We start from the raw sequence: 20,991 nt of genomic DNA on the forward strand, positions 1-20,991 counted from the left end.
TCAGATGAGGTTGATGTGTTGGTTGAGGTTCTAAAGCTTTTGGGATTTGTGTGAAAATATTGGAAAATCTTATTAGCGGGAAAATTTTGTTTCTTATAGAAATTTGGACAACATGGTATGGTGGTACACTGGGTGGGACTTCTATAACTATTTATTTGTTTGTCACAGTTTGAATTCTTTTGGAGATGGTATAATAGTATTCAATTAATAACATCATGATCTAACGTTAAAGGCGGGTTTTGTTGTCTTGGTTATTTTTACCACTAACAAGCATCTTTTTGTTAAGAAGCCAAGTCATGCTAAAGATCATAGAGGGACAAATACGTAAGATGAGAGGGTCAATCTGCAAAGAAATCTGAGGCTCGCAGTTGTGGCGTGTTAGCCGGTAGTATATGTATATATATATATATATACAAACAAATAAATCAGAATAGAACACGGTTTATGTTTATGATTAGCAAGACGAAGAGAACAAAACCCTATGTTATTCCGTTTCCTTGTTAATGTACTAATTAAACAAAATTACAAGTATTTTCTTCGTCTAACCATGAAAGATCAACTAACTTGTAATTTGACAATGAAAGAGTTGCTTTTTATACATCTTGAATTAATTAAGATACTGTTCTTCTGATATATGTCGTGCGCTTTAACATAGAAATAAAGTCTTCAGTCGAACAAAAGGTTGGTTTTTCATTTCTCTTTAGTTCTACATATTTATTGAGTATCTAAGATAAAAGTTTTCTTGTAAGATTAGGTTAACAAAGTAATAATTTTATCTAAAAATCGTTAGACACGCATAGCATTGCGGTATCAAAAATTCCTCTGCACAGAAGAAATGTCTCGGAGAGCAAGTGAAGAAGAGACTGGCTGCTCTCTGATGCGGGATAAGAGGATGGAGGTTTGCTCAGTTGCTATATCTAGCCTCTCCTTCGATTTAGCTGATTCGGAGACCAGAGTCGAAACCAGATTCTGCAGAAGCTGAACTCTTTCTCCATGATCCTCAGCATTACTTCTGAACGTCTTGCTAAACGACGTACTGATCCTGCGCCACCTAAGAGGAAGATACCTATCGGGGACCTGAAAACAGTTTCCGGTAGAGAGAACACGGAGTGCGTGCCTGCAGAGGAACCCAGAGAACTCAAACAGTTGGCAACTGCAGCTTATGATGCCTTCTTGTGGAACCCAATAGACTTTTCTTCCTCCATCCAGTTTTGTGTGGTGCCTCACCAGATACCCGTCATCCATCTGGAACGATGCATAGTGAGCTGCAAGCACAAGCTGTTCTTGGAGCTTGGAGAATGCGAAAGGAGTTAGGACCGAGGCTGCGTGAGATTCCATTGGGGCGCCAGTTTTTAGGCTGATGTTTTGAAGATTCTGCTGCATTGTTTGCTGTTCTGTAGCTTGGTCTTTGAAATCCACAGCAACAGCCACCTGCATATTCATCCATAACTAGCAAAGTCAACACACGTACAGTTACAGTTAAATTTCATGGAATAAAATGCATAAACCCCCATAAATAAATGCTTGAACCATTAATGCAGAAGGCCTAAGAGCTTGAAATAGCTCACTTCACTATCCATAGCCTTCTTCTTAAAATGAGTAACAAATTCAGTTCCAATTCAGAAGATTTCATCCAGACCAGCAATGAATAAACACTATCAGAAGGAGAAGAAAACACACTTGTTCTACAAAGTGAGCTAGCCGGGTTTGTGCGCTCAAGAACCTCTGAATGAAGGCGTTAATGGCTTTGGATCTGCCAGTGAAAGTCATTCCAGCTAAAAAATGACTTCTCAGGTATGGTAAAGACCACATGGATCGTGAGGCATACAGGTTGTTTATGTGTCTGTTTGTGTGCAGTCCAAAAGAGTTCACCATGTCTCTCCAACCCAACTCAAACTCCTCAACGGATTCTAGATGGTAGAGGCGATAAAATTCAGCCTTCCAGTCGTTGTACCGCTCCCCAAGACCAGCATTAAACCAGGATGGAAACTTTCCAACAACCATCCATATGCAGAGTGCATGCTTAGTTGTTGGCATCTCTCCAGCTATGGCTTCTTTGAGACACATATTATGGTCTGTTAACATCGTTTGAGGTGCCTTCCCATTCATGAACCCTGTGAATGCCTTGCATATGAGACAAAAATAAAAGAATGTCAATTGCCAAATACAAATAGTTTTGCTTCTTCGCCCTACCCACAAGACAATTGCCAAGGATTTAAAACAGAAAATAAGAAATTTATCAGCTTAGTGTGCCATTTTGTTACCTGTAGTGCCCACGACCACGATCTCAAATTTTCCTCCCGTAGAAGCACACAACCAAAGAAGCAAGGCACACCATAGTTATTAACTCCAACCCATATTCCAAGTGGCATCTCAACTGCACTTAAGCGATGAGTTGTATCGAAAACTACAGCATGTCCAAAGATTTCAAACGACTGAATGGAAGAAGCATATGACCAGGCAATGTTTTCCAACTTATCATTTGCATCTAGAGTAAACTCGAACTTAAAGTTAGGGTCTTTCTCCTTTATGCTTTGGCACATCCTCAAGAAATCGATGTTCTCATCATCAGGATCAAGTTTCTTGAATGACTGAAGCAAATTTCTGACATCCTTTTCAGTGAATGGCAAAAAGCCAGGCTCGACACACTTCTCAAGCTCCAAGAGCTTCATCATCTGCTGAACTGAAATTCGAGTCTTTGAAAACATCAAAATCCTGCTCTTATCTGCATCTGATATGGACCTGTATGCAGGAAGAAAACGAACTTGATTTGGCTCGAGGAGTTCATGGTTGTGGTGATTAGCAAAACCCGTAACAAGCCATTCCGTTGAACCTAACTCAGTAATTTTACTAATCCTCAAGTATGCTTGACAACCGCAACGAGAAGATCTTCTGTTTCTCTGTGGTTTACCTTCGCTAAGAGTTTTGACAGGTGTGTTACCAGCACGGTGGCAAACAAAGTACCGCCTGGTAAGTCCTTTGCCAACTCCGTCTTTGCCTTCTGTCCTGTGACGACGTATGGAGAACCCGCAACGCTTAGCAAACGTACTGTAGAACTCGTAAGCAGCATCATGTGTAAGGAACCTCTGTCCGTTGTATGGAATGGCATCGTGAACTGCTTCTAAAGAGAGGGTAGTCCCGTCTGGAGAATCCTCAGAACTACTAGCATCGTCCAAAGACAGGGATCGCTGATCTGAGGGATCATCATAGATGAGCAACATCTGTCCAGCATCATCCGACATTTTCAGCACTTTGCCTGACAAACACATAACAACAACACTGTTATCTTATTGAGTATGTACCAAGATGCAATGTGTAAAAAAAAACCTCTCTTTGGAGCAGGAAAATATCTCATCACATAACTGAAAATGAATTCATTCGAGGAGCACAGCAGTTACATGACTTGACAGAATCATCATCTCAGCTTAAAAATCCTCAAACTGGAAGCATCTCTACTCGTAAGATGAATGTGGAAAACAACCAAAATTAATACTTATAGGAATCACGAACAAGTTCTAATTTATGAGTAGGAAGCTAGAAAGACTTCAAAATTCAAAAGTCTCGTATAAAGATTGAATTTTTATTGATGTATATTCATCAGAGATTTGGAAGCTACTCAATTCGAATTTTCCGAGCTAAGCACATTTTTGGATGCTGAACAACGGTCATCACAAGATGGGCGTTCGATAAATCGAGGAAGAAATTTTGAAACTGGAGAATCGCTGTTCTTGAATTCACCAAAATTTCGCTCATCTTCTTCTTAAAACAAAGACTAATTCATACAAATGCGTCAAGAGAATAGAAACAGACAAGTTGCAAAAAGATAGAGAGAGAGAGAGAGAGAGAGAGTACTGATTTTAAGGTAGGGAGTGAACACACAGTCTTGCGAAGGAGAAGCCCTAATTTGCGCAGGGAGGTGACGATAATCCTATTCCTTTCTCCTGCGCATCTTGTTATCTTACGCCTTCTCTCTATTAGAATAACATTACACGTATTACCAAACAAGCCCCTTAAATATATAAACAATACAACGCTGTCGTTTAAGGTTATTATTTGTTTTTTCACTTGGGACATTGTATTTTAATTTTTATTTATTAATAAGTACCACCATTTCCTTCACATCCAAGGGTTTAAGCGACGAGAGAGCTTTGTCTAGTGTCTGTCTACTACTCCCAAGTCCCCCCCCCCCCCCCAAACATTGTCTTTGGTTTCGTCTTCCTCTACCTCTAAAACCCTAACTAAATCATTTTACTTCCACCATGTCTCTCACTCACCTCCTCCGCCGTCTTTCCACCACCACGACCACCGCTACTCGTAGCCCTATTTCGATCTCGTTTCTCCACCAACGAATCCACAACATCTCAAATTCCCCGGAAAATGAAGACACTGGTAACAATCAGACGAACCCATACCCAAACCCTAATCCAATTCCAGCCAATGATGATCCTTCTCAGTTCCAGATTCCTCAGAATCATATCTCTCCGATTCCATATCCACCGATGCGGCGTAACATGAGCTTCTCATCAGCCGAAGAAGCCGCAGCTGAACGCCGCCGCCTCAAACGTCGTCTCCGAATTGAACCTCCACTTCACGCTCTACGAAGAGATCCTTCGGCTCCTGCTCCAAGACGTGATCCTAACGCGCCACGGCTTCCCGATTCGACCTCCGCACTCGTCGGGGCAAGGCTTAACCTTCACAACAGAGTCCAGTCCCTGATCAGAGCATCGGATCTCGACGCTGCTTCACGCCTCGCTCGCCAGTCTGTGTTTTCCAATACGCGACCCACCGTGTTCACCTGTAACGCCATCATCGCCGCTATGTACCGAGCCAAGCGTTACAGCGATTCGATTTCTCTGTTCCAGCACTTTTTCAAGCAGTCTAAGATCGTTCCCAATGTAGTCTCTTACAATCAGATCATCAACGCTCATTGTGACGAAGGGCATGTGGATGAAGCTCTTGAAGTGTACCGCCACATAATAGCTCATGCTCCTTTTGCTCCATCCTCTGTTACTTATAGACATTTGACCAAAGGGTTGGTTCAAGCTGGAAGGATTGAAGATGCCGCGAGTTTATTACGGGAGATGTTGAGTAAAGGTCAAGCTGCGGATTCGGTTGTGTACAGCAATCTCATTAAGGGATATTTGGACCTTGGTGATTTGGATAAGGCTAATGAGTTCTTTGATGAGTTGAAGTCTAAGTGTACTGTTTATGATGGGATTGTGAATGCGACTTTTATGGAGTACTGGTTCGAGAAAGGAAATGATAAGGAAGCCATTGAGTCGTACAGGTCTTTGTTAGATAAGAAATTTAGAATGCATCCGCCTACTGGTAATGTACTTTTGGAAGTTTTTCTTAAGTATGGTCAGAAGGCTGAAGCTTGGGCTTTGTTCAATGAGATGTTGGATAATCACACTCCTCCGAATATCCTTTCCGTGAATTCGGAGACTGTTAGTATAATGGTCAATGAATGTTTCAGGATGGGAGACTTTGACGAAGCTATTAATACATTCAGGAAGGTCGGAAGTAAGCCCAACTCCAAACCGTTTGTGATGGATTATGTAGGTTACTGTAACATAGTAACGAGATTCTGTGAACAAGGGATGTTAACAGAGGCTGAAAGGTTCTTTTCCGAAGGTGTATCCAAAGGTTTGCCTGCTGATGCTCCAAGCCATAGAGCAATGATTGATGCTTATCTCAAGGCAGAGAGAATCGACGATGCTGTCAAGATGTTGAACAGGATGGTGGATGTGAATCTAAGGGTGGTTGCTGATTTTGGTACGAGGGTCTTTGGCGAGCTGATTAAGAATGGTAAGCTTACGGAATCTGCAGAAGTCTTGACTAAGATGGGAGAGAGGGAACCGAAACCGGAGCCGTCGGTTTATGATGTGGTGGTTAGAGGTCTTTGTGATGGTGGTGCACTTGACCAAGCCAAGGACATCATTGGTCAGATGATTGGACATAATGTTGGTGTTACTCCTGTCCTGCGGGAATTCATCGTTGAGATTTCTGAGAAAGCAGGGCGTCGTGAGGAGATTGAGAAGATTTTAAATTCGGTTGCCCGGCCGGTGAGAAACCCAGGGCAATCTGGTAACACTGCACCTAGTGTATCAGCCGTGTATGGAACCACACCTGCAGCTCCTCAGCAGCCTAGAGACAGGACACCATGGACGAGCCAAGGGGCGGGGAATCCTAATTCAGGTTGGGCCAATGGTGGTCAAACAGCAGGAGGAACTTACAAGGCTAATCTTGGCCAGAATACGTCTTGGTCCAACACTTCGGTTAACCAGCAGCAGCAATCATGGTCTAATCAGACTGCAGGGCAACAGCCACCATCATGGTCGAGTCAAACACCGGGATATCAACAGCAACAATCTTGGTCTCAGCATCAGGGTTGGTCAAGTCCTTCAGGTCATCAGCATCCATGGGGTAATCAGGCGCCTGGCCAGCAACAACCATGGGCTAATCAGACGCCGAGCCAGCAGCAACAGTGGGGTAATCAAAACACTGGTCATCATCAGCAATCATGGACTAACCAGCAGCAACCAGGGGCCAGTCAGCAATCATGGCCTAATCAAACTCCTACGCAGCAGCAACCATGGGCAAATCAGACAACCGGCCAGCAACAAGGGTGGGGTAATGAGACAACTGTTCAGCAACAGTGGACAGGGCAGCCGTCACAGTGGTCTAATCAGACAGCTAGCCATCAGCAGTCACAGTGGTCAAATCCCGCAGCAGGACAGGTGGGTAATCAGCAGAGATCGTGGTCAAACTCTGTGGGTCAAGAACAGGAGTCAGGGTCTTCCCATGAGTTGCAAGAAAGAGATGAAAAGAAGGTAGCGGAGTTGGGGAACTAGTTGGACAAACTCGCTTCTTTCTGATCTGCACCATCATTCTCCTCATAGTTAATTTGCCTTTTTTTTTTTTTTTTTGCTTTGTGGTCGCAATTTTAGCAAACTCTAGTATTTGTTTATTTATATAAGGATCAACATCATAATCTAATACAGTACTACGTTTTTCTTGATCGTTGAGGGTTGTCCTTGTATCACTTGTATGTATGGTTTATCTTCAAGTGTCCGATAGCTTCTAAAGAGAAATGGAATTCATAATCAGTAACTCGATCAAAAAGAGAAGAATTTATGTTGGCGTCAACACCGACGTTTAAGCTTACATTAGTTGATTCTTTGAAATTTTAATTTTGTTCTGTTTCTTTATTTATTTTGATGTATTTTTTATATTTAAAGTATAGTATTATACGTCAAATTTTCATTGGTCAATTGAAGGGAGGTGAAAAAGCCAAAAAGGGGTTCACTCGTCCTAGACTCCTAGTGAACCAAATTTTTTTTTTTATTTTTTTTATTCCAACTAAAAAAAACGTTTGAAGGTGTTCGCTTCAGAAATATTAGCCCTAGTATTAGACGATAAAAACCGTTGATAAACTAGGATCCAAAGTCTTCCAAGAATACTAGCCCTCTCTGCGTAGTAGAAACCAATCATGAACAAAGGTCCCAACGGTAAGATCTGTATATAATTAACTAGCCGCCGATCGTTTTTTCTTCTTCAGTTTCGTAATTGTTTATGCGTTGTCCGATATTTTGTGTATGCAGATGCTAAAATACGCGTCTTATGGGACTTGGTGGATTTCCCAGTCCCTGAGGGTCGCAGTATTCGTGATATTGTTGGTTCTGTTCTGCGGGAAGAGGGTTATACTGGTGAGTTGTCAATCACGGCTTATGGCTGTGAGACGAATCCCTATCCGGATGAAGACGGGTTCACCTTCGTACAGAATAGTGAGATTTCCTTTTTCATTTTTTAAAAAACACTTTATTTATTGACAAAAAAAAAAAAAAAAACACTTTATTTATTTATTATTATTTTTTTTTCTTAATTATAAAATAAATTGTGTATGTAAACCTAGAGAGATGTCCTCCGTTGTTGTTGATATGCATTTGCAGGCGATAAATATTGGAGACTTTCTAAGATATTAGTAGACGCTGCTTTCTGGGCACTGGAAAACCCTTCGCCTAATTTAAAACCTGGACCTTCCTTGATGGTAGTCGCAAAGAACTGCGACCAACAAACGGAGTTCGTGGATTTTCTCCAAAATTTGTATGCTACAACTTTCCAAATTTTCTTAGTACTGCCCGATGATTGCTGCCCAGAAAAACTGGGAATTCCTAGGGTAGATTTAGCATGGTATTGGACAAGCCTACTTGAGGGAGGAGAACCTATCCCCCGTACCGAATTAAAAGGCCTATTTGCTCGAGTAAAACAATCGTCTGCCAACATATTTAGGAAAACAACTATCTGATGCATGTATGGCTCCATCGACAATTATGTTTTGCTTCTTTTGATTTCAAAAGACTTTTGGCTTTGTGTATGAAACGTACTTCTCGTTATCTTTGTCGTCATCTTTAAACTCTGTTTTGTGTACAGAACATTGGTTTTAAGTACCACTAACCGCGCTGACATCTTTTTGCCGAGTGAGTAAAATGTCTTTTTTTTTGACGTCTTCTCTTCCATACTACATGATTAAAATGTGCAAATGCGGGTTAAGAAACTCAAGATAGAAATAATAGGATTCTACAGCATTCGTATACCAAAACAGATTTGAAGCATTCCAATTTCTTGACTCTTGCAAAGCATAATAACAGAGAACATATCACAACCTTTACAAAGTCATGACTCAATATAAAACTGACAAGGGGCACCGTTGATATGTTTATTGGGCATGCGCATCTCTCCAACAATTCCTAAACTGATTTCAGAGCCTAACTGCAATTACCAAACGGACGATTTTGACCAGAGGAAAACAGTTTACCATTTGATCTCGCGGATCAAGCGGTACTGCTGACCGGGGTCCATCATAATATTACAAAGAAAACAAAATCCGAAATCGTCATGAAATTTCAGAGGATATATAGATAGTCACAAGAAAACAAAATTGATACAAACAACATCCGTTAGAGGCTATGTTTTATATGACATTCATGTCTTTGCAATTCCCACTTCAACTATCATGGGAGAACCACCATCACCTTTCCTCTGACGTTTGGCCCCCTCATCATCAACTGAGGAATCCGGACCATCACGTATCCTTAGACAAGTTTCTCAGAATCCTCCTCATCACAATCCTCCTCATCACTTGATGTATCCGGACCAAGATAGTCTAGGATAGGAAAGCGACCATCGAACAGATTTGTCCAACGCCATACTAAGGCTACAGTGTCAGTACGTGGCACTTGTTCTAGAGGGACGTCATCAGGCACTACCAGGAAAACATTGTAACCTCTGGATGTCAAAGTTTCAAGAAGATTGAGAAAACCCGTGTCTTTCCCTGGGATGTCTTTAGCAACTACGAGGAAGTTTGTCTCGTTATGTTCTAGTTCGTCATGATAACAACGGAATGCCCAGTAAAGTATGTCCAGTTGCATCCTACTGAGTCTCACATGTTTTTCAGCCGCTGCGAAATGCATTATTAAATACATATATAAGAGGATCACGAATACATATATTAAAGAGGATCGGAGGACTTGAATTAATTTGTTCACCGTTTTGTACAAGCTGCATTTTGGCACAGAGAAAATCCATCCTATCTGCATCTGCACCACCATAAGCCTGGATTTCCAGTTTACCAATATACCCCTCCATCCGAAGCGCTCGTTCGACTTTACTACGAAACGAGTCCAACATGCGATCCTCAGGGACTGGGAAATCAACGACGTCCCAGAACACGCACGTGTCAGCATCTGCCAAAACGGGCAACGCATGACAAACAATTAGGAAACCATCAGACCGACATCAACTTGAATTGACTTGGAGCACAAGAGAGAGATCTTACCGTAGTACGTTGCCATGACTCCGATCGAAAGAGAAATGTTATGAACCTTTGTTTGCTTGAGAATTTAGAAAGATGTATTAACCCTAATTCTCTATCTCGATTAATTCTTGGGGCTTCCCTTCTCATTAATCAATAGAGACCATTATTATATAGGCCTTGATACCACTTAATCAAAACCCTAATAATATATAGAAAACACTTTATCAACCTAACCGTAGTCTTGTAAGTTGTATCAAGAAACAAAAATTTTAGGGCTACACCTGTGTGTGGTGGCTGGCGATGAGAGGGTATTTGTTGAGAGAAGGAAGATTCGGATCTCACAGGGTTTGCTAAATCACTATCCTACCCCTTATGTTCTCTTGAAGTTTCCAATGGCTTCTAAAAGGTAATGGAATTCGAATGTCAGTAATTAATGAAGTGATGAAAAAGAATATACTATATTCGTAATCTATAAAACTAGATTAGCTCTGCAGGTCGTCGGCACAAGTAAAGCTCTTACATACAAAAAAAAGGCTTGACCTTTACTACGATCATCTCTATAAATAGAATGAAGAGATCATAACCAAAGGAGACTAATAATAACCAAAAAAATAAAGAAAAAGAGTCCTATGTATATATATATCTCGTAGAAGAACCTCATCTCATCCCTATAAAAAGTAGAAAGAAGAAGAAGAAGAGAAATGAATTTTTGTTTTTCTCAAAATCCCATGACAGTAGAGCTCAGGTTCATAAGAGGAGCTAAGGCAGAAGGAGAGAACTTGCGAGCAAATAGGAAGCATAACGAAGTTGGCTCGTCATTGTAAAGACAATCCGTCTCGTTCTTCCTTATTGACTGTAGAAACTCTTCTGTGATATTAGCTGCAGCATATGTAGCTGGATGCGGACCGCCTATGGACCAATCAACCCATGTCACGCTTCTATTCGCGTTCATTGAACCGTGAAACATGTTCAAGAAAGTTGGGATGTAATGCTCGTCCGGGTAACAAGCTGGTCTGCAGAATTGTTTGAACAGTGAGTAGTATTTCGAGTCTGAGATGATGTAGATGGCGATTTTACGATTTACTTCAAACCACTGAGACCCTTTCCGCCAGTGATGGAGTTTGATATCCGGGAGCATCTTCCGGCTGTAACGGCCACGTCCATAACGCGTTGGCTCGTCATAAGAGTCCACAAAACTGTAAGCAGAGTTTATTAGGTAACTGTAGACAGTTGAAAAGTTGTAGACTGGGACACAGCTCTCTGAGAGAAGCACAAAACGCTCATTTGAGAAGTCCAGCAATGCGTTAGCTAGTAGACGCTTCTCTGCGTCTGTCAATAGTGGGGATCCCCATTCAACTTTCTGCAAAAATTTTAAAGTATAGAAAACCATGAGAAACAAAACAGATTCTCTTTATTTGTAATCAACTAGATCTAGCCAACTGGGAAAATTAAAGTATAGAAGACGCTCTTTATTTGCTAGATCTATCAAAGTTTGTCAGAGTACTTGAGATGGACCAGGTTGCATAACCAAAGAAGATTACAAAACCGGTTTCAATGTCATGAAAAAGGAAGCCTTGTGCAGTTACCAGGATCATAGCGACATGTCCAGACAATGAAAGAGAATAAAATTACAACTTATATAATGTTTCTATGAACTGGTATGTTTCCACTTCTCACTCCTACATTTCAAGCTGTTCCCAGTCCTTATCCTAAAACCAGCTATGTTCCACATCATAACATAATAGCAAAAATGAACTTTAAAGGTTGTGTCACCACTTGAAGCTGCATAAGACATAGATGGCCAACTCAAACTAATGCGCAAGAGTAACAAATTTTCATCTATACACACAACTTAGAAATAGATGTAACTCGCAATTAAAAAAACAATTGAAAAGTTCAAATGCTAAGCACCAACCAGTAATCCTAAGGTAAATTCACTGGAAAAACTATGTATTTGTTTTGTACTAATCCACAGAGAAACATAAACAAGACACCAACAACATTCACTGTACCGCATCAAAACATACCTGGCTGGGGATCTGCCGGTCGTAAAACGGAGAATCACGAGAGACATTCATGTCATATCCAGGAGGAGTATGAACGTAAACAGATAAATACTTCTCATTGCCTTTAAAAAACTTCTCCCACAACGGTAGCATAGGCAAAGGCCCTCTGGTCAGAAACAAGAAGGCCACTTTAGGAACCCTTTCGTACGGATACTCCTCCTTCACCGGAACCATCGAAGCTCTCCAGAACAGCTCATCATCAGTCATCACATGAGTGAGATTCTCAGGCCGAACAAACCCATCAATGCTCCAACAATCTCGAACCTTTGGTTTCTCCGCCTTGACTCCTCCTCCTCCTCCTCCGTCGTCGTCGTTCTCGTCGTTCTCGTCGTTCCCCGTGCAATCCCGGTGGATGACTGTGCAATTGGAGTAATCAGGAGTAGTCGAAAATGGAATCGTTTGTAGATGGGTTGATGACGAGAACATCCTCGGCAAGGAATTGAAGTAGCGATCGATGTGAGAGCTAGCGGCGAGGCCGATGATGATTCCGGCCATGAAAATAAGCAAAAATGAAAGCGTTTGAGCCAGCTTTAGTAACCCTATATGCTTTTCTCCTTCCTCTTTCCCTCCTCTCGCCATTGTTTTTCACCAAAGAAAAAAAAAATCCAATCTTTTCTCTTCACACAGTGCGAATTCGAACTGTTCCCCAAAAAAATTAAAGTTTTAGGGAAACATTCATATGAATGATTTCAAAGAGAATCTGTTTGTTTCAAGCACAAATCCATATCCTTTCAGAAAGTTTCCTAATTTTGTAACAAAGGATCAAATCAAATTTTCGAAAAAAGGAAAAAAAAAGATGGGAGTTAAGATATCTGGAAATATATTCGTAGAAAGTGGAGAAACGGTGACTGAAACAGATCAAAGAATTGAATTCGAAACAGAGGAGGAAGAAGAAGAAGAAGAAACATAAACAAATCTGGTCTTTTGTTTCTTCTAGTTAGAAATAATAAATCTATGTCTATGTCTGTGTCTGTGTGGTTGATTTTGATCTTTATATAAAAGAACAAAATTACTTGAGATTATTAAATTAGATTAATTTAAGTTTAAAAACTCCACGTCGAAAACATAACGAGTTCAAAAACTTCGAAAGATCTTGCCAGGTGGGAAGAACCTATAGGTTCTTTTAAGTTATTGGGCCGGTGGGCCCACGTTTTGCCTTTGACGTGGGTTTAGTGCTCGTCAACTCTTCGGTCCGACATTTCAATTTTTTTATAAGATAATTAGATTTCCATTAGTCAAACTTATATAGATTATCTAATACTCCTAATAGATTTTTATTTTATTTTTTAACACTGCAATTACATTTCTACAAAATTTATTTTTGGAGTTCAATTTACTCAGCCAATCATGGATGTGTGTGTGTCTCTTCATTTTTATGACATACAAGTTTTAATGTAAAGCATAGTGGAAGAACTAAAAACCCATCATCCCTACTACAATAATGATATTTCAGAATTTGTATTGATAAAGACATGTGCCTAGAAATTTCATGTTAGCTAGCTTGGAAATATTGTTTGAATATTATTATGTGCAATGTTTTTTTTTTTTTTTAAATAAAATACATCACAAAGAATTGTCAACATGTTTGATGTCAAATGTCAACATTGCCAAACTAGTCGTAAGATGTTGGAAGGTGTGATAGATGACACTTCTAACAGAGGGAATATGAGATTTTAGCACACACAAAAGAATCACAAATTTAGTTCAGAAAATTACGTTGTTAACATATAACTCCATAACCTGGATAACCTAAAATAACATGCACAAAGGAGATGTTGATGATAACGACAAAAGTTTTTTTTTGGTTTTGCCTAATGAGATGTTGTACGTTCTGATGAAGTTTTTTTTTTTTGTAGTTTGCAAAACAAATTTATATTGGCCCTTTTATTTATTTGGTCAATATCAACGAAATTGGTAATACTGAAGTATTAAAATTATAAGGATTTGTATCCACAACATCACAATTTGTTGAATTTTTTTAAAAAAAGCAAGAAAAAAGATGAAGCACTTGAGTTCGATAAATGTTTTTTTTTTTGGTTATAGAAAAGATATGATTTTTGTAACTCTTTTTGAAATTTGAATCTTGTGTCTCATTCTCTCTGTGATTCCTTATTAGTTATTACGTCCTCTTTATGACCTCGTCTTCTCTCATTTCTGCTTTCCCTTAACGAAAAATCTTAGCTCAACACCGTCGCGGACCGGATTCCTTATACCGGCCCTCTTCTCGCCGGGGAAATACACCGCCAGTTTCGGTTCTGGTCAGATCCAATCGAGTGGCTTCCTTCTTCCTTCCAGATCTCTTACTTTGAATCGGTTACTCGATCTCGATTCGCCGAGGGCTTTTGCTAGTCGCGATGGAGGCGATCGATGAGTTGTCTCAGCTCTCAGATTCGATGAAGCAGGCGGCGTCTCTGCTCGCCGATGAAGATCCCGACGAGACCTCTTCTTCCAGGCGTCCTGCCACTTTCCTCAACGTCGTAGCGCTTGGGAATGTGGTTAGTTCATCGCTCTCTGCTCCCTGCTCTTCGATTTGGTTGGTTCTATGCTGTCTTGGAGTGTTGATGTTCGATGCGATTTCGTGGATCTTTCGGATCTAGATTAGGTTTTATTTTATTTTATCGGTTTGTCCTGGAACCTAGAGGTTTGCTAGGAACAACAAACCAAGGAGCTTGTTTCTTTATTTAGTGGATAATATAATGGTTACATGAGATCAAAATCCGGTGAGGAACTGGTGACTGCAGGTGAAACTAGCCGGAGAAGGTATATGGTAACTTATCTCTTTTGTTTTGCATATTGAACCAGGGAGCTGGAAAGTCAGCCGTGTTAAACAGTTTAATTGGGCATCCAGTCCTGGTAAGTTGTCCATCGAATCTATGGGATTTTCTTATGGTTATTATTGGCTCATACTTTAATATGATACTGACCTCTGTTGTGTCTGCTACACTTGCTATGAACAGCCGACGGGTGAGAATGGTGCTACTCGAGCTCCTATAATAATTGAATTGAGCAGGGAGAGTTCTTTAAGCAGCAAGGCTATTATCTTGCAAATCGACAGTAAATCTCAACAAGTTTCTGCAAGTAAGTCTCCCTTTATGAACCTATGCAATTTACCAATGGTATGTAAGGCACCTTTCTGCATGTACGATATAAAGGATTCGACAGCAATGTTCTCATAATATTGTGTTCCACATGGGTGTATTGCAGGTGCTCTAAGACATTCTCTACAAGATAGACTTAGCAAAGGAGCCTCGGGGAAGAATCGTGATGAAATAAACTTAAAACTTCGTACCAGCACAGGTAAATTTCGTTTTACTTTCATAAGCATAAGTGGCAAGCCAATCTACTATTCAAGTAGCACATCCGTAGCTAACCTAAGTTGGGCAGATGAATATGTGTTTGATATCAGTGAACTGGTTAGCTGTAATAACTTGCCACCCCTATATTCAATTTAGTATACTGGTTTAGAGCTTGTAGATTTAAGTTGGTGGTATCAGATTGTACGTCTTATGGAGCTTTAAAATAAATAGTACTCTTTTGAACATGAATGATGACATGACCTGGATTTTAGTTTGAAATTTTCTTTGATCATCATAACATAGTGCATTTACCCTTTACATTTCAGCTCCACCATTAAAATTAGTTGATCTGCCTGGACTGGACCAAAGAATTGTGGACGAGTCAATGGTGAGCCTTGGAACTACTTTTGACCTGACAAGAAAACATAAGATTTCTACTATTTTATCAGATTTCCTACTGAAGTGCTAACAAAGATTCATTATCATGTTTGTCCTTCTGAAATTTTCGTTTGTTTCTTCGATCTCCTTGCAAGATTGCCGAATACGTGCAACACAATGACGCCATACTGCTGGTTATAGTGCCTGCTAGCCAGGCATCTGAAATTTCATCATCCAAAGCCCTGAAGATTGCAAAAGAGTATGATCCAGAGAGTGAGTACATCAGTATTTCCGATCTGTCTTATCTTATTTTGCTTACTATTTTATACCTAATATTCACTGTTGATTTTACCAGCCTATTATCACTTCACTTTGCTTAAAATATTCATTAGCTCTCTTCACTCCTCCCTACATATAGGTACTAGGACGATAGGCATTATCGGAAAAATTGACCAGGCAGCAGAGAACTCGAAAGCCCTTGCAGCTGTTCAGGCTCTTCTTTCAAATCAAGGACCTCCAAAAACAACTGACATTCCATGGGTAGCTATCATTGGCCAATCCGTTTCAATTGCGTCAGCACAGTCTGGAAGTGGGGAGAACTCCTTAGAAACTGCTTGGCGCGCTGAGAGTGAAAGTCTTAAGTCCATTTTGACTGGGGCTCCACAAAGTAAGCTTGGCAGAATTGCCTTGGTGGACACCCTTGCAAGCCAGATTCGTAGCAGAATGAAGCTCAGGCTTCCCAGTATCTTGTCTGGGTATTGCGTCTCGCAACATATTTATTTTCTTCATTATTTTTATAATGACATAGGTTACTTAAATATATATGAATTTCAAATTCTTTATACAGGCTTCAGGGTAAGTCTCAAATAGTGCAGGATGAGCTAGCGAGGCTTGGTGAACAACTAGTTAACAGTGCTGAAGGTACAAGGGCTATAGCTTTGGAGCTTTGCCGTGAGTTTGAAGACAAATTTCTTCTCCACTTGGCTGGTGGTGAAGTAAGTACTGTCTTACATAAGTGAACTAGATTTAGTCGAAAATTCAAGAATATTGTGAGGGTGACCTGTATTAGTAATCAGCCATATAAAGCCCACTTAGAGTTTGAAATACAGTTTTTGTACTTGTTTGTTTTCAGTTTATGAGCTGGAGTCCCTTTTGGATCTGAGTGAATGTTTTTTCAAACATTTTCTCCTTTTTTGTTTTTTGTTTAGGGAAGTGGTTGGAAAGTTGTTGCAAGTTTTGAAGGAAATTTCCCCAACCGTATCAAGCAGCTTCCATTGGATAGACATTTTGACTTGAACAATGTTAAAAGGGTGGGTGTCTGCTTTCTTCCTACAATTTTCTGCACGAGACAAGTTTTGAGACTGGACTTGATAGAATGATGTTTGAATTTTTCAGGTTGTTTTGGAGGCTGATGGTTATCAACCTTATCTTATATCTCCAGAGAAAGGGTTGAGATCGTTGATAAAAATTGTCCTTGAGTTGGCTAAAGACCCGGCACGTCTTTGTGTTGATGAGGTTTGCTTATTTAAATGTTTTCTTAGGTGCATGCAGTAGGATTGAATTTTAGAGATTTACTGCATTGTGAATTGGTCATGGCTCGTCTCACTTTGACACTTAATTCTTCAGACTGTTGTTGTGAGTTTGTCAAGTTAACTCTGGTTCTTGTGCAGTTAACTGGTTTATATTAGTCTTAGGATAGCTTACTGTAGATTCAGCTACGTTTTTTGTTTGTACTCTAAAAATCATGCATCCAGGTTTCCCTTCTGTCTTAGTTCTCTGTTTTGCTAACATGGTCATAACTTTTGATTAGGTTCACCGAGTTCTTGTTGACATAGTTTCAGCATCTGCAAATGCTACACCTGGACTCGGGAGGTATCCTCCTTTCAAGCGAGAGGTAACAATGAATTTTGGTGCTTTATTCAGTAGCATTTTATCATTTCGATAATAGCTGTTCCTTTCTAACTATTCATCAACCAGGTTGTAGCTATAGCAAGTGCAGCACTTGATGGTTTCAAGAATGAAGCCAAGAAAATGGTCGTTGCACTGGTTGATATGGAACGCGCTTTTGTACCACCTCAACATTTTATCCGTCTTGTTCAAAGGAGGTATTTTGGCTTACCTGGCTTTCCTAATGGTACATGACTGAAAATCAATTTTCTTTTTCTGACAATGCTGTATTGACTGCATCAGAATGGAAAGACAACGTCGCGAGGAAGAGCTGAAAGGACGATCTTCTAAGAAGGGACAAGATGCAGAGCAGTCCCTTTTAAGCAGGGTCTGTCTAAATTCTAATCAATTTGGATCCGTGTAGTGGAAAATGCTTTTCAATCATTCACGTTATTTTACATGAAAGTATTTAATGTAGAAATTGTCATACCTGCATTTATCAGGCTACTAGTCCTCAGCCAGATGGACCAACAGCTGGTGGTAGCTTAAAATCATTGAAAGACAAACTAAGTCCGCAAGATAAAGAGACGCCGGAGGTCTCTGGTTTGAAAACTGCTGGACCTGAGGGGGAGATAACTGCAGGTTTGTTATCATAGTATAAGTTTACCCAATTGCTGTTTAAAAGAATTCATTTTGCATTTTTGCTCCCGATTTACTTTTCTTACGTTTCATGATCTATTACTGCAAACCCTTTCTCTTAGTCCGAGTGCATGATTTCTTCATGTCTTTTTCTTCTATATCACTTAAACTTTGATAAAACTAATTGCCAAGGTAGATAACAAATAATTACTCTTTTCATCTAGGGTACTTAATGAAGAAAAGTGCAAAAACAAATGGATGGAGTAGGCGATGGTTTGTTCTGAATGAGAAAACTGGAAAGGTTAGCATTTTGAAACATATATCCTTCAGGTGTTGATCCAAATATGCAAAAAGAGAAAGCACTGTGATTACTAACTGGCTTTACCATTTACCTTTTCTAGCTTGGCTATACCAAAAAACAAGAAGAAAGAAACTTCCGGGGCACTATAACTTTGGAGGTATCGTTCTCTCCGTATGCTTTATTTTCTCCCTAAGGTGAAGTATAATTAGAGAAGTCATGAAAAAAAAAATAAAGAAGAATAATGGTTCAAATACACCTTGTTATTTTCTCGCACTAGTTCCTTCTTGGACGGAAAGTAACAAAGACTTGTGTATTGTAAAGCTTAAGCTTCAATTTTTTAACAGTACTGCTATCGATGAGAAAATTTGGCTGACTATAAATAACATTTTTTCCATGTATCTAACTTTACTTTTTCATAAACTTTATTAATCCACTCAGGAATGCACTATTGAAGAAATTCCTGAGGACGAAGTAGAAAAGTCAAAGAGCTCAAAGGACAAGAAGGCAAATGGACCTGATTCAAAAGGACCAGGCCTTGTATTTAAAATAACCTGCAAGGTTCCCTACAAGACTGTCCTAAAAGGTACATAAATCAATCATTATCAGAATTCGAACTTCTTAATCTTCTATGCGCATTTTTATGAGCTTTTCCTCAAACTATTCTGTTGCAGCTCACAATGCTCTTGTGCTTAAGGCTGAGAGTGTAGTCGATAAAAACGAGTGGATTAATAAGTTGCAAAAGGTTATCCAGGCTCGTGGAGGCGAAGTGGGCAGTGTCTCCATGAGACAGAGTCTTTCAGAAGGTTCACTTGTGAGTCACTCATGGCCAGCTTTTATGATTAATCTTCATCTTACATTTCCTCTATCTTAAATATATGCTAGATACATTCACTAGTCTTACGCAATACCAATATCACTATAAAGAAAGTTAGAAACTTTACTCAAGAAGAGTTGAAATGGTTGGAAGTGCAAAAATAAATGTTATTTAGTATGTTTTAGTGAACATTTGTCGAATTGTTTTACTATTGAAAATTTTTTGCTGTAGAAGGGTCAGTTTATGGGTAGGCATGATGATACTTCTTCTCTTAAACTTGAGAGAAGTTATGTTTGGCATTTAAGGTATTTATTGGTCATATTCTGATACTTATGTTTTTCAGGATAAGATGGTTAGGAAACCCATCGATCCAGAAGAGGAACTCCGGTGGATGTCCCAAGAAGTACGGGGTTATGTTGAAGCTGTTCTTAACAGCCTAGCAGCCAATGTTCCAAAGGTGAACTATTCTTATTCTAAAGTTCCAAAATTTTCTTCGACAGAGAATCCTTGGTCATGCTAGTAAGCAATGTAAATTCACCATGAACAGGCTGTTGTTCTTTGTCAAGTGGAGAAAGCAAAGGAAGACATGCTGAATCAACTATACAGTTCTATAAGGTTCAATATCTTCCCTGTGCCTAATTTAATTCAAGTTATGGTGTGCTTATTTGTGTTCTCCTGTATTTGATCTCTAGTGCAATAGGCAATGAAAGAATTGAGTCATTGATTCAAGAGGATCAAAATGTTAAAAGACGAAGAGACCGTTACCAGAAACAATCCTCTCTTCTTTCTAAGCTCACGCGGCAGCTTAGCATTCACGACAACCGAGCAGCTGCTGCTTCAAGTTATTCCGACAATGGTAGCAATGGTAAATTCATCCGCCTATAACAGTTCTTCATAGGGGTGTCAATTTCTGTTTGCGGTTTTTGGGATTTTTTTGTTTGGTTTATGAAATAGAGAAACCGAATACCATTTGGTTTGGTTTGATAGGGTTGTGGATTCAGTTGCTTAGAAAATATCTGAAAGATCTTTCAATGAAACTTGACTTTAAATATATATTTTGTTGCGGTATCACTTGACTCACAGAAAGTAGCCCAAGAACAAGTGGTGGTGGTTCTTCAGGGGACGACTGGATGAATGCCTTCAACGCCGCTGCTAATGGACCCTCAGACTCATCGTCAAGGTACGGTTCCGGTGGTCACAGCCGTCGCTACAGTGACCCTGCGCAGAATGGAGATGCAGCATCACCAGGCTCTGGTAGCAACCGCCGCACCACCCCGAATAGGTTGCCACCAGCACCACCGCCGACGGGTTCAACTTACAGGTATTAGAACCTGAAGAGAAAAGGAAAAGAAAAAAAAGCCGGAAGCGCATTGAGTCCCGTTTTCAGGGACTAAGTTACTCATATATTTTTCTTAGTTTAAGAAAGTGAAGTGATTGGATGATTGTACTACTGTTTTTGTCTTCGTTGTAGATAGATATTCATATGATCACACACACACACATATGTGTTGGCAGCTAAAAGAGTTTAGTCTCTCTCATGAGTCAAATGTCTGTTTGAATTTTTGTTTTCTTCATTATCAACTTTTTTTGGCATCCATTTTTTTTGTTAGCACCGATATGATTTTGTATTTGAGATTCTCAGGATGAATCTTGAACCGTTTGGGTAAATAATCGAACTACTTCCATTGTTGTTTACAAAATCACAAATGCAAACTTTATTTTGGTCAAAACAACAAAACCAAAACAAAATCTGAAATTAGTTGAAACGGCATCGGATTAGCGCTCGAACGGGC

At 39.8% G+C, this 20,991-nt stretch overlaps 6 protein-coding genes across 9 annotated transcripts; 3 read left to right on the forward strand and 3 right to left on the reverse strand.

Annotated features, from left to right (window-relative positions):
- Positions 1 to 665: 665 nt before the first annotated feature.
- LOC104739633 (protein FAR1-RELATED SEQUENCE 11) lies at positions 666 to 4,033 on the reverse strand. Of its 4 annotated transcripts, none has more exons than XM_087485508.1 (5): positions 3,853 to 3,991; positions 3,364 to 3,772; positions 2,265 to 3,256; positions 1,681 to 2,124; positions 666 to 1,431 (listed from the first exon to the last, which is right to left on the reverse strand). In XM_087485508.1, exons 3-5 carry the CDS (start codon positions 3,240 to 3,242, stop codon positions 811 to 813), a joined length of 2,043 nt encoding a protein of 680 aa, XP_087341634.1. In that variant the 5' UTR covers positions 3,243 to 3,256; positions 3,364 to 3,772; positions 3,853 to 3,991; the 3' UTR covers positions 666 to 810. The 4 variants fall into 4 exon arrangements, with proteins under 4 accessions (XP_087341634.1, XP_087341636.1, XP_087341637.1 ...); XM_087485510.1 differs by having other exon boundaries at positions 3,364 to 3,452; positions 3,853 to 3,989; XM_087485511.1 differs by having other exon boundaries at positions 3,364 to 3,452; positions 3,617 to 3,880.
- A 226-nt stretch (positions 4,034 to 4,259) lies between these two features.
- LOC104739635 (pentatricopeptide repeat-containing protein At1g10270) lies at positions 4,260 to 7,019 on the forward strand. Its single transcript, XM_010460060.2, has one exon. It carries the CDS (start codon positions 4,260 to 4,262, stop codon positions 6,852 to 6,854), a length of 2,595 nt encoding a protein of 864 aa, XP_010458362.1. The 3' UTR covers positions 6,855 to 7,019.
- Positions 7,020 to 7,090: 71 nt separating this feature from the next.
- LOC147927811 (uncharacterized) lies at positions 7,091 to 8,480 on the forward strand. The gene is made up of 3 exons (XM_087485516.1): positions 7,091 to 7,511; positions 7,605 to 7,787; positions 7,953 to 8,480. The coding sequence occupies exons 1-3, from the start codon at positions 7,493 to 7,495 to the stop codon at positions 8,306 to 8,308; spliced, it is 558 nt and encodes a 185-aa protein (XP_087341642.1). The 5' UTR covers positions 7,091 to 7,492; the 3' UTR covers positions 8,309 to 8,480.
- Positions 8,481 to 8,778: 298 nt separating this feature from the next.
- LOC104739637 (uncharacterized) lies at positions 8,779 to 9,993 on the reverse strand. Its single transcript, XM_010460063.3, has 3 exons — positions 9,839 to 9,993; positions 9,549 to 9,746; positions 8,779 to 9,460 (listed from the first exon to the last, which is right to left on the reverse strand). Exons 1-3 carry the CDS (start codon positions 9,852 to 9,854, stop codon positions 9,096 to 9,098), a joined length of 579 nt encoding a protein of 192 aa, XP_010458365.2. The 5' UTR covers positions 9,855 to 9,993; the 3' UTR covers positions 8,779 to 9,095.
- Positions 9,994 to 10,256: 263 nt separating this feature from the next.
- Positions 10,257 to 12,898, reverse strand: LOC147927812 (glycosyltransferase BC10-like). Its single transcript, XM_087482922.1, has 2 exons — positions 11,845 to 12,898; positions 10,257 to 11,177 (listed from the first exon to the last, which is right to left on the reverse strand). Exons 1-2 carry the CDS (start codon positions 12,460 to 12,462, stop codon positions 10,536 to 10,538), a joined length of 1,260 nt encoding a protein of 419 aa, XP_087339048.1. The 5' UTR covers positions 12,463 to 12,898; the 3' UTR covers positions 10,257 to 10,535.
- Positions 12,899 to 13,503: 605 nt separating this feature from the next.
- Positions 13,504 to 20,898, forward strand: LOC104739638 (dynamin-2A). The gene is made up of 22 exons (XM_087485517.1): positions 13,504 to 14,378; positions 14,686 to 14,736; positions 14,841 to 14,961; positions 15,088 to 15,180; positions 15,506 to 15,567; positions 15,713 to 15,830; positions 15,976 to 16,312; positions 16,405 to 16,552; positions 16,766 to 16,867; positions 16,953 to 17,072; positions 17,368 to 17,451; positions 17,535 to 17,662; positions 17,748 to 17,832; positions 17,948 to 18,086; positions 18,308 to 18,384; positions 18,485 to 18,541; positions 18,823 to 18,967; positions 19,056 to 19,195; positions 19,542 to 19,655; positions 19,746 to 19,813; positions 19,891 to 20,063; positions 20,282 to 20,898. The coding sequence occupies exons 1-22, from the start codon at positions 14,238 to 14,240 to the stop codon at positions 20,524 to 20,526; spliced, it is 2,748 nt and encodes a 915-aa protein (XP_087341643.1). The 5' UTR covers positions 13,504 to 14,237; the 3' UTR covers positions 20,527 to 20,898.
- The last annotated feature ends 93 nt before the right edge of the window (positions 20,899 to 20,991 follow it).

This window comes from Camelina sativa, chromosome 14 (assembly GCF_030686135.1).
Source record: "Camelina sativa cultivar CO46 ecotype springtype chromosome 14, ASM3068613v1".
In the NCBI taxonomy this organism is placed as follows: domain Eukaryota; kingdom Viridiplantae; phylum Streptophyta; class Magnoliopsida; order Brassicales; family Brassicaceae; genus Camelina; species Camelina sativa.